At 36.6% G+C, this 12,350-nt stretch overlaps 2 protein-coding genes across 4 annotated transcripts in view; one reads left to right on the top strand and one right to left on the bottom strand.

The window, feature by feature from the left end:
• Nucleotides 1-11,222, top strand: part of UBXN8 (UBX domain protein 8) — a 44,997-nt gene extending 33,775 nt beyond the window's left edge. For 2 of the 3 annotated variants that reach the window (XM_059049299.2, XM_067022309.1), the window contains one exon: nt 9,436-10,646. The gene's annotated coding sequence lies outside the window, so the exon portion shown is untranslated. Of the gene's footprint in view, nt 1-9,435 lie in introns of all 3 variants that reach the window. The other variant, XM_067022310.1, reaches the window with a different exon arrangement.
• The window catches only part of PPP2CB (protein phosphatase 2 catalytic subunit beta), a 30,766-nt gene continuing 20,882 nt past the window's right edge, over nt 2,467-12,350 (bottom strand). Inside the window, exons 3-7 of the mRNA XM_059049293.2 lie at nt 11,627-11,800; nt 9,810-9,899; nt 9,536-9,697; nt 7,549-7,667; nt 2,467-3,159 (exon numbers count right to left, since the gene is read on the bottom strand). Coding sequence (XP_058905276.1) covers nt 3,087-3,159; nt 7,549-7,667; nt 9,536-9,697; nt 9,810-9,899; nt 11,627-11,800 — 618 coding nt within the window. The 3' untranslated portion in view covers nt 2,467-3,086. The remainder of the gene's footprint in view (nt 3,160-7,548; nt 7,668-9,535; nt 9,698-9,809; nt 9,900-11,626; nt 11,801-12,350) is intronic.

Here is a 12,350-nt window from a genome sequence, read left to right on the forward strand (position 1 = left end):
TGGGTAGCTATGAACGAGTAGAATTGCTGGGTCATAGTTACTTTATGTTTAAGAAGCTGTCAAGTTTCCCAAAGTGGCTGCACCATTTTACATTTATCAATAGCAATGTGGGAGGGCTCCAACTTTTCCACATTCTCACCAATATTTGTCATTTGTTCATAAATAAGAAAGCCTTATTTATTATACCCTTTTTAATGGGTGTGAAGTGATATCTCAATTGTGTTTTTAGTTTACATTTCCCTAATGACTAATGATGTTGATCTTTTCATGTATTTATTAGCTATTTGCATATCTTCTTTGGTGAGATGTCTTTTCACATCTTCTGCCCATGTTCTGATTGTCTTATTGAGTGGTAAGAATTCTTTTAAAATCTGGATACAAGTCTTTTATCAGATGTGTGATGCAAATATTTTCTTTCAGTGTGTTCTTTAATTCTGTCCTTTGAAGCACAAAAGTTTTGAATTCTTTCGCGGTCCAGTTTATCAACTTAAAATTTTTGTGTACCATTCTTTTGGTGTTACTTAAGAAATCTCTGCTTAACCCACGCTGTCAAAGGGGTTCTGTGTTTTCTTGTTAAAGTTTGATCCATTTTTAGTGAATTTTTGTGTATGATGGGAGGTAAGCATCTACGTTCATCCTTTTGCATTTGCATATAACAATTTTCCCAACACCATTTGTTGAACAGACAGTCCTTCCCTTAATGAATTGCCTAGCTGTTTTTGCTGAAAATTATTTGACTATAAATGTAAGGATTTATTTCTGGACTTTCAATTCTGTTCATTGATCTCTATGTCCCCATCCTTACATTTTGGCTGTGCTGGGTCTTTGTTGCTGCGTGCAAGCTTTCTCTAGTTGTGGTGAGTGGGGGCTACTCTTCGTTGCAGCATGTGGGCTTCTCATTGCAGTGGCTTCTCTTGTTGAGGGGCACAGGCTCTAGGTGTGTGGGCTCAGTAGTTGTGGCCCGCAGGCTCTAGAGCGCAGGCTCAGCACTTGTAGAGCATGGGCTTAGTTACTCCATGGCATGTGGGATCTTCCCGGACCAGGGATCGAACCTGTGTCCCCTGCATTGGCTGGTGGATTCTTAACCACTGTGCTACCAGGGAAGTCCTATACTACACAGTCTTGAAAACTGTACTTTTATAGTTAAATTTTGACATAGGGAAGTGAACGTGCTCTTTGTTCTTTTCAAAATTGGTTTGGCTATTCTATTTTATCCACATAATTTTATATGTATTTTCATAACCAGTTTTTCTAAATTGTTTTATGGAAGTTTAAATTTCCTTTACTTCCTCTTTGACCCTTATTTTTGAAGTTTCAAAATATATAGGTATTTCTATAAATAATATTGTTATTAACCTCGAAATTAATTGCACCATAGAGAATGTCAATTTTTTGAAAGTTTTTGAGGCTTGCTTTATGGCCTAATAATGGCCAGTTGTTATAAACGTTCCATATAAACTTGACAAGAATGTGTATTCTGTTAGGATACAGAGATGTATATATGTTTATTATATCAATCTTATTCAAATCTTCTAGTTTTTGTATTTTACTTTATAATAAGAGAGTTGAAATCTGCCACTGTGATGAAAACTTGTCAAGCTTTCTCTGCATTTGTAAGGCTTTTTGTTTTTAACATATTTGAGGCTATTTTGGTATATGCATTCAGGTTTAGAATGATGAGAACTATTTGTATTGATCCTATGCTCTTAAATTTTGTCTCAAAGTCTATTTTAATATTTATATAGCTACTCCAGTTTTCCTTTTAGTAGCTTTTCTTGGTCTATCCCATCTTCTAATTTCAACCTATCCAAGTCACTATGCATCATCTGGTGTGTGTCTTGTAATCAGGTATATAGCTGGATTTTCTAAAAAACCAACTCTTACTCTTTGTCTTTTAACTAGAGAATACAGTTCATTTACGTTGATTATAATTTTGAGATGTTTATACCTATTTTCACCATCTTGTTTTCTTATATAAAGACAAAAGTTTAGTTTTCCTCTGTGTCTTCCGTCTCCACCCTGCAGACTCGGCATGTTCCCTTCTACCATCTGGAATTCATGCTGTACATTTAAACAGCACTACTACTTGTACTAAACTTTATCTGGAGATTAATTTATTCTCATTTCTAGATCAAAAGGTAAAGATAAAATGACATTTTGGTTTTTAAAAGATTCTACTCAGCCATATGATATCGTACAGTTTTTAGCATATCATCCATAGTTTAAAATGTGAATAATACAAATTAACTGATGAAATGATGTTTAGAGATAAGAATGTCTTTCATGGCCTAAAAGTCATCAGCTATTCTTAAAAAATTTTTTCTTCTGAAAATAAGTCCTAACCAAAGAACACTACATTTAAAGTACCTCAACACAACTATTCGTTATAGGTCAAGAGATCTCATATGAAGTTACAAAAGAGTAAAACTTTCATTTAAAGTGTACCACAGTAAATCAACATTTTTTGTTTAAAATGGAAAGTTTATTTGCTCAGTACACCAAACAGAATGCAAGCACTGTCATGACAAATATACAGAAATATGCAGATCAACATAAAATAGTAATTTAGTTTAAAGGAAGGGAAATCTCTTTTAAATGTTATGACAACGTACTCCCAAGAATCTTTTTTCAGTTAATTATACATTTCAATAAAATACACGGTAATGAATTAAGTGGAAGTTAGCTTGTGAATTTTTCTTAAAAATAAAAATCCAACCCTATTAATTCATGCCAGTTAAACACTCTAACTAAAATTTCCAAGTAAGTGCAAAAGGAGGTGGAGTTAGTTACCTTTTTTGCTTTAACAGTCCCAAGGAAAATGGTTACTACAAACACAGCAGGCAAACTGTTAAGACCGACCGATCTAGAACATAGTGTTAAACTGATTTCAGTCTCAGGTTGTGCTAAATGCTCATCATTAGTATGGCACAGTTTGGTCCATGATATGGTTTAATGCCAAGACAGATCCCAATTTGTTACAGAAACACATAGATTGCTGTTGCTTTTTCGGGTTTTGTTTCTAAATATATATATTGTAAAAAGCCGGGATACTTCCACACACAAAGGCAGCTTTTCCCGGGAGGGGTTCACAGAAAGTAGTCTGGCGTGCGCCGGGTCACGTGAGGCTCTCCACGGCGAGGCGCTGGGTCAAACTGAAGGCTATAAACGGCAAATAAAGCAAATGGGTAAAGGATTTGACGCTGCAGGCCAACGGATCAATAAAGAACAAGAGACCGAGGTAGAAAGAGCAGTCCCCGTCTCCCACCTTGTCTGTGTTGTTTATGACTGGAATGACCCGGGGTAGGTCACTGCAGGTGTTCTCTTTCATAAAACTATCCCAGAGCTACTACGGTGAAGATTTAGGCAGACAAGATGTCTGGTTCATGTCTGGCATAAATGGTTTGTAGTATTACTATCAGGTGAATAGAAGTAAAGAGAGCAGACATGCTTGATTTAGATTTTAGAGGAAAAGCATTCAGTCTTTCACGATTAAGAATGATGTAATTAGCTGTGGGGTTTCTGTAGATGACATTTATCAGGATGAGAAAGTTCCCTTCTTTGACTAGTTGAGTACAGCTGACCCTTGAACCACACGGGGTTGGGGTCCCGACCCTCTGCAGTTAAAAATCCGAGTATAACTTAGAGCCAAGCCCTCCGTATACGCGGTTCCTCCCTACCTGTGGTTCCAAAGCCCCTGTAGTGTTTTGAGTACTAAAAAAAAAATCCACATAGAAGTGGACTCATGCAGTTCAAACCCATGTTGTTCAAGGGTCAACTGTACTTTTACTGTGAAAGGGTGCTGGATACTTTCTCTGGCCTTAATGAGATCATGTGGTTTTTGTCCTTTATTAATATGGTTTATTACAAGAACTGATTTTCATATTTTGAACCAACTTTGCATTCCTAGGCTAAATCCCACTTGGTCCGTGTATAATTCTCTTTATACTTCTGGATTTGGTTAATATTTTGTTGCAGATTTTTGGGTCTATATACATAAAGAGTATTGGTCTGTAGTTTTCTTAAAATGTCTTTGATTTTGGTATTAAAGTAATGTAATCTTTAAAGAATTGGTTGGGAAGTAATTCCTCCTCTTCTGTTTTTTGTAGGTCTTTGTGAAGGACTGGTGTTAATTCCTTTTTAAACATTTGGTCAATTCACCAGTGAAGCCAGCTGGGCCTGGGCTTTTCTTTGTAGGAAGTCTTAAAATTATTAATTTAATTTCTTCATTTGTTACAGGTTTATTCAGATTTTCTATTTCTGAGTCGGTTTCGATAGTTTTTCTTTTTGTATTTCTACGAATTTGTCCAGTTTATCCAAGTTACACCCATATAGTTATTGTATCCCCTTACAGTTCTTCTTCTTTCAGTAAAGGCTTGTGGGGATTTTGGAAATGTGAGTCTTCACTCTTTTTTTTTTCTTGGCCAGTCTATTGTCAAAAAGAAACCACTTTTGGTTCTGTTGGTTTTCTCTACTGTTTTTCTACTATTTCATTTTATCCCCACTGCTAATTTTATTTCCTTCCATATGCTTGCACTGAGTTTAGTTTGCTCTTCTTTTTCTAGGTCCTTAAGATGTACAGTTAGGTTATGGAGGCTGGAAGTTAGAGATCAGGGTGCCAGCATGGGTGAGTTCTGGTGAGAGCCCTCTTCTGGGTTACAAATTGCCAATTTCTAATTCTATCTGACTTTTAATACAGGCATTTACAGCTATAAATTTCCCTGCAAACACTGCTTTCACTGTATCCCACAGGTTTTGGTATGCTGTGTTTTCATTTTTACTCATCTCAAAGTATCTTCTCATTTCCCTGGTGATTTCTTCGTTGACCCCCACCCCCCAAAGGTTATTTAGGAGTGGCTTAATTTGTACCTATTTATACATTTTCCAGTTTTTCTTTTGTTATTGATTTCTGGTTTCATCCCACAGTGTTTGGAGAACATACTTTGTATGACTCCAATCTTCTTAAATTTTCTAAGGCTTAGGGTTTATAGCCAAGCACATGGTCACTGCTGGAGGACGTTCCATGTGCGTTTGAGGAGACTCTCGTGTTCTGCTATTGCCGAGCGCAGTGTTCTGCAGATGTCAGGTAAAGGTGTAGTGTTTTTCAAGTCTTCTATTTCCTTGCTGATCTTCTGTCTAGTTCTGTTATTGCAAATGGCGTAATAAAGTCTCCCACTATTTTTGTCTGTTTCTTCCTTCAATTCTGTTCATTTCTGCTCCATATATTCTAGGGCTCCACTGTTAAGTGCATATGTTTATGATATATTTTCCTAACAGTCTGACTCTTTATCATTGTGAAGTGTTCTTTATTTCTAGTAACAGTTTTTGGTTTGAAATGTTTGGTCTGGTATTAGTATATCCAGTCCAGCACTTTTATGGTTACTATTTGCACGATGTATCTTTTCTCACCATTTTATTTTTAACCAATTCATGTTTTTCAATCTAAATTATGTTTCCTGTAGACATTATAAAGCTAGATACTTAAAAACAAAAACACCAACTTGATAATTTCTGCCCTTTGATTGCATTGTGCTGATGACTCATTCAGTGTTAATTGATATGACTGGATTTATACCTGCCATTTTCTTTTCTTTTTAAAAATATGCCTTTCTTTATTGGTTCCTGCTTTAACTGCTTTCTTTTTAGTAAAATATTATTTTCTAACATAGTATTTAAATTCCTTTAATAACTTTACAATTATTTTTATTTTTTAGTGGTTGCTCTGGAACTCAGAATACACAACTTATGAAATTCTACTCCAGATTTATAAATTCTAGTGATTTAAGAGGTATTTACTCCTAGATAGCATATAGCTCCTTTCCGTTTCCATTCCCCATTTCTGGTATTGACGTTATACACAGTATATGTTACAAACCCCCCAAATTATTATATATACTTTATAATATAATTACTATAATATATAATTAGAATTTTATATACTCTTATGATCCTAAAGCTGCTGAGAGAAGAGGAGAGAGTATAGATTTTGTTAAATAACCTTCTCATTTTTATTTTCTTCATATTCTTCCTTTAATTCAAATTACCATCTGGTGTCACTTCCTTGCTTTAGTACAGCTTTGTTCCCACCCACCACCTCTGTGCTGTTACTATCAAATCTACAACTGCATTTCTATATATTCTGTTTCTTTTAAGTTCAGATGTACTACAGCTATATCCTTACTGTGTCACGCAACTGGGTTTTAAATCAGTTAAGAAGGTGCAGTTCCACCATTTTCTACTATTACTACCTTGTGTGTGCAGTTGACTTACTTTCTGGTTATCACTTGCTTTCAGCCTGAAGCGCTCCCTCTAGTATCTCTTGTATGGCGGGTCTGCCAGCACTGAATTCCCTCAGTTTTTGTTTATCTGGGTATGCCCTTCTTTTGTGTTCGTTCTGAAGTTGTGCTGGATATGACCTTGGTTTTTTATTTTCAGCACTCTGAGTACGTTTCATTGCCTCTCTGAGGAAATGTCAGCTGATTATTCAATTGATGTTCCCTTTTGTAAGTCATTTTTCTCTTACTGCCTTCAAGATTATTTCTTTTAGACTCTCAACATTTTGACCATGATGTGTCTGACTGCTCCTGTGTGGGTACAGCCTAATATACGTGTACAGCCGTCTTGTCTCCCAGAGTTGACTGTGATGATCTCAGGAAAGCTCTTCTTCACTATCTCTTTCCCTGGTTTTACCTGTTCAAGTTCTCCTTGCTCTCCTCTTTTGCTTGTGGCTACTAGCATCATGGGAGCTATGAGCGCCTTCTTCATTCGTCTCCACCATAATACCCACTGTCTTCACCAAAATACTTACTAGGCTTGCAATTCTCGACCCTCTGTTCTAAGCAAAGGTCAGCGCCCTCAGGCAGAGGTAAGGAACTTTTTGTTCTGCATCTCTCTCTGAACAGAACTTCTATGCCACTGTTCTGGAGTTGCAGGCAGGTATGATGGCCCACTTCTTAGTGACATCCCCTGTTCTAGAGTAGGCACTGAGGCAAGAACTGGGGGTACAGCATTCTCTGCCTGCCACACGTGACTGGAACAGAGCCTGGTCCACCCTAGGAACCAGGGAGGGGGAGGGAGTCTCCACCTGGCCGACGGCGCCCACTGGGAGCAGAGCCTCTGTAGCCCGGGACTGGGATAGGCGAGAGATGCTGGCACCTGCCCCCTGGGGGAGGGGAGAAGCTCCATCTTCTTGACCACACCCACCCGGGACAGAATGACTGCAGTGTAGTTTCTGTACAGGGGATCTGGAAACAGGAGGGAACACTTGGACGCATATGCCACAGACTCTGGTGTTACCCTGAGAGTCAGCAGATCCAGAAGAAGTGTTTCTGTATTTGCTGCATACATTTAGGATGAATTCCAAACACTTGAAATCACTGTTTAACATAACGTTTTCCAGTCCAGTGTTTGTTCCTACTGGGGAGAGGGTCTACCATGTTCCTCACTCCGCTATTCCAGAAGCAGAACTCCTCTACCTCTAACTTCAATAATCCGCATTGCAATTTTCCTCCTGAAAGTGATTACATACAATTAAAATTTAAAGTTACTTACAAGGAATACTTCAAAGTGTCATCTAATTCCATGATAGCAGCCTGGTTCCCACAACGATAACAGTAATTCGGTGCACTGAAAATGGTAACCACATTCCGATCGTGACACCAGTTGTATCCCTGCAGCATTAAAAAAAAAAAATCAGTATTCCACCATAAAATCATGTTGACATAGCTAAATTTAGAAAACTAAACTCAAAAGTGACACGAGTATTCTCTGTGGAAATGCAGTCTTCTGTGTTACCTTGTGTGGTGTCCATCTTTAATATGTACATCTGCACTGAGATTCAGCTATGGAGCTCAGTAACTGTTTTTCTGCTTAATCTATGCTTGAGATCGTGGCTAGGACGTGTATTCAGATTTCTCCCACAATGATGGAAGATGTCTCAATTCTTCCTCATAAATTATGTCAATTTTTGCTTTATGTACTTTGACTCTATTACTAGGTAAGTAAAAATTTAGGATTATTCTCTCCTATATAACTGGGCCACTTTTCATCAGCAAAGACCTCTTTTTATTTCTAAATATACTACTATCGTACAGCCTTTTCTGATTCGTATTATTAACTATATTTTGGATAATTATCTAATTGATATACTAATACACCATTTTCCATCCCTCTATTTCTAGTCTGTGGTATCATCATGTTTTAGATAAAGCCCAAATAATGGGTGAATTTTTTGATTATTTATCCAATTTGAGACTCTCAGTATTTTAGGGAAGTAAAAATTTGTATCCATTCACATTCCTTATGATTATAATGAGGTTTATCTTTACTGTACAAATCTATGTTCTTTATTACCATGCTGTTACCCCTTCTGCCTCTGTTGGGTTAGTGAAATTTCTCTAACACCTTGAAGCCACTCCCTGCTGGTTTGGAAGGATTCTATTCTATTTATATTCCTTTAATGTGTAAAGAATATAACATCACGGTAGAGAAATGTGGCAGGCACCACCTTAACTAAGTGATCCAAGTTAGTTAACAGCACCAGCACTGGGAAAGATCTCATGACCTGCTACGATGTGCCGAGAAGGACACACCATCACACTGTGATAAGCCCGCCCGAAGTGCATATCCTGAGTCATAAGGAAACATCAGCCAGACCATAAATGAAGGCTATTTCTACAAAATAAAATTGCTTGTAGTCTTCAAAAATGTCAAGATTAGGCAAAACAAAGGAAATGTGAGGAATTTCCACATCCAAGGGGACTGAATACAGCATGATCCTGGATGAGATTATAGGTGCAAACACACATTATTAAATTTTGCTATGAACACATTATTAAATTTTGCTGTAAAGGCCATTGGTGAGATAATAAAAATTTGACTAAAGCGTTTATAGACTTTAAAATTTTTTTTATTATTTTATTTTTTTGGCCGTACTGCGAGGCTTGTGGGATCTTAGTTCCCTGACCAGGGATCAAACCTGTGCCCCCTGCAGTGGAAGCAAGGAGCCTTAACCACTGGACCGCCAGGGAATTCCCTGAATAAAGCACTTAGATAATGGTACTATATCAATGAAAATTTCATGACCTTGGTAACTATACTGTGGTTATCTAGGAGAAAGTCCTTATTTTTACAAAACACACATGGAAATTTGGATGTAAAGGAGGATCTCACCTGCAACTGACATTCAAACAGCTAAAAAAAAAAAGGAATGTGGGAGGGGAACGGGAATAGGAAGGGAGAGAAAATGGTAAACAAATATTACAATATTTATATTTCAGGAATCTGAGTGTAGGACAGAAAGGAATATCTTGTTACTATTTTTTTGCACTTTTTCTTGAAGTCTAAATTAATTTCAAAAGTGAGATATAATTTCGCTCTGGCCAACCAGTACTTCCCCTACTTGCTAAAATCAACCAAGTTTTTTCTCCTTTCATTTAGGTAATGGGGAGGAATGTTTCTGACATTCTGAATCATGAAGCTTTATTAGAGAGACATTTATTTGAAACAGAGATCATCATCCTGTAAGAAAAGGACATACCTCCATTACAAGTTGGTGAGCACGAGAAACCAGTGTGAGACCATTGGCATGGTTGAATGTTTCAGAAATATCTTGTCCAAATGTGTAGCCAGCGCCGCGTGGTGAAATACCCCACCCACCACGATCATCTGGATCTGACCATAACAGATCACACATTGGGCCCTGGCAAAGAGAATGAAGTATGCGATGTAAGTTATGAGTACTCACATTTAACTAATCTAGGGTTACCGCAATGTGGTTATATTTCTTTCTTTTTCATTAAAACTAAGTTTACCTCATGTGGAACTTCTTGTAAACGATCCAGGGCTCTTATATGATCCAGTGTATCTATGGATGGGGAGAGGCCACCATGGAGGCAGAATATCTGTTTATGAATTTAAAAAGAAAATGAATTTGTTTTATTAAATGCTAAAAGTTAATGGAGAGTAAATAATGGTTACCAATGTCAATCCTAGTAGCTTTTCTTTTCAAAATAGCATTTAATAATATTCACAGTGGAAAATGTATAATACACAGTGGAAAAAAACAAAAAATGCATGATCAGAGACAGCTGTTAGCATTTAAATATACTTTTTTCTTTATAATCCTAGGTATTTTATATAGTGTATTTCCACTTTCTCTAGAACGCGATTTCCGTGCTTGTGACCCACCATTAACTTTTCTGTTGGTTACTGCTGACATATAAAAATTTAAAATTTCTCTTACAGCAAAGACCCTACTGACTCCTGTTATTGGTTGTAACAGTTTTTCACTTTTCTAAGAGTTTTCTGAGTACATAATCATGTTGTTTGCAAAAATATTTTTGTTATTTTCTCAATGTTTATACCTTTTAATTATTTTTATTGCTCAGTGCACTGGCTAGGACTTCCAAAAACAAAATTAAATAATAAGATTTTCTTTAGGGGAGGAGGGGAGGGGAGAGATACTACTCCCAGGTCCATTCTCCAGGGATTCTAAGTCAGAGATAATAGTTTTAGAGGGCATTTTTCTCGATTTTGAGTAGAAGGTTTCTGACGTTTTGCTGATAAGTATAGCCAGTATAAGTGTCTTCATCCAATTAGTGTTATTTTACTCCTTAATTGAGTTTTAAATAAAGATATAGGACTTTGTTCAAATGGTTTTGGTCTGATTTCATTCTTCTGTGCTTGCCATGTCTGGTTTGGCATTGGAGTTATACTAGCCTTACAGAGTGAGTTTTGAAGCTCTCCACCTCTTCCTAAGCTTTGAAATTCAGAAATGTTATGTTCCTTAAAGGTTTGATAGAATTCGCCTATAAAACTACCTAGACCTGGTTACTCTCCAATTTCTTCTTAGTCTGATGGTCTACTTACATTGGTCTAATTACTTCAAAACAATTTAATAATTAATATTCTGCTATAATCAATTTCATCTATGTTTTCAAGTTTATTGGAATAAAGCTGCAACTGTTTTTGTGATTTGTAAGTACCTCCATACTTAGAGTAATGCCTTATTTCTCATTCCCAGTGTTTTATGTGACCTCCCTCTCTTTTTCTGTATCAGTTTTGACTATTTCTTTAATAGACTTTCCAAAGACTGCTTTGGGCCATATTGATCAACTATGTATTTTTGGCATCTATTTCTGCTTTTATTTTTAATTAACCCAAGTTTATTTTACTGTTTCATTCTTTGAATTAAATGTAATTTATAAATAAATGCATTTCCTTGCATTTCATCCCTTACTTACATCTAAAAGTTTTGGTTTACACTATACTTCTACTTGGTCATTTAGAAATGACTTCTATTTTAAGAGTGTTAGTAGAAGACTGTGAAAGTTCCCAAGGAGGTAGATTTGTCCTACTACTCAGAATCAGAAACTGTCACTTAACACATGGTATATAAATAGATATATCAATAGATGGAAAGGGAAGGAGGAAGATGGAGAGGATGAAAGGAAGAACGTGCTGGTCTCAACGTGTATAAAAACGTACCCAGTTCCCTGTTCTGAAACTTTAAGTATAAGGGAAAGAGGCAGAAAGGCCAAGGAGATGCAGGAAGAATGTCATGTCAATCTAGACCCTAAATTACTAATAGAAAATCTTTTCCTACTTTTATCTGTCCCCACATACATACCTGTCCATCTACTAAAGCTGTAAGTGGCAGATAGTCAAACAGATCTGTAAAGTATTTCCAAACATTGGCATTCCCATACTTTCGCAGACATTCATCATAAAAGCCATATACTTGGGTAATTTGTCGGCTTTCGTGGTTTCCTCTCAATATTGTAATACGTTCTGGATAACGCACCTGAAGGAAAAGGAAAAGAAACCCATGGAAGTATTTTTACTAGTGTTATGCTAAGCACATTACCCTCTGACCCATTTCTTTAAATGGTCCTTCAGTCTGCTAGTACATTAAATGTAAATTCTTTTTCAGAATAAAAAATTTTCTCATTCATCACCAGGTCCTCTTGATTAACCTTTGAAATATTTTTTTATGGCCATCCTTCTTCACACTATGTATCCATACTCCCCTCACTGGAATCCTTATTAACTGGTAACTATTTTATTATAATAAAATCGTACCTGACTCTTTGTCTCTAATATCTTTTTCATACTCAAATTATCACTAGTCTTCTTAGTCTTTCCAGAACACTATGACTTTTTAATGCTCCACAGACACAGAAGAGATCTGGACCCAAGACAAACTCTCTACAGACTAACTTCTCCCTCCCTTTTATTTCCCACAGAAGAATGTATTTGCCAACAGAACACAAAAACAGGCCCTGCCAGGCTGCAGGTGAAGATGGTGAGGTGTAGGAAGGGTATGAATAACTTTTTAAAATATATCTTTGTTA

Source organism: Kogia breviceps, chromosome 20 (assembly GCF_026419965.1).
Source record: "Kogia breviceps isolate mKogBre1 chromosome 20, mKogBre1 haplotype 1, whole genome shotgun sequence".
NCBI classification, from domain to species: Eukaryota; Metazoa; Chordata; class Mammalia; order Artiodactyla; family Physeteridae; genus Kogia; species Kogia breviceps.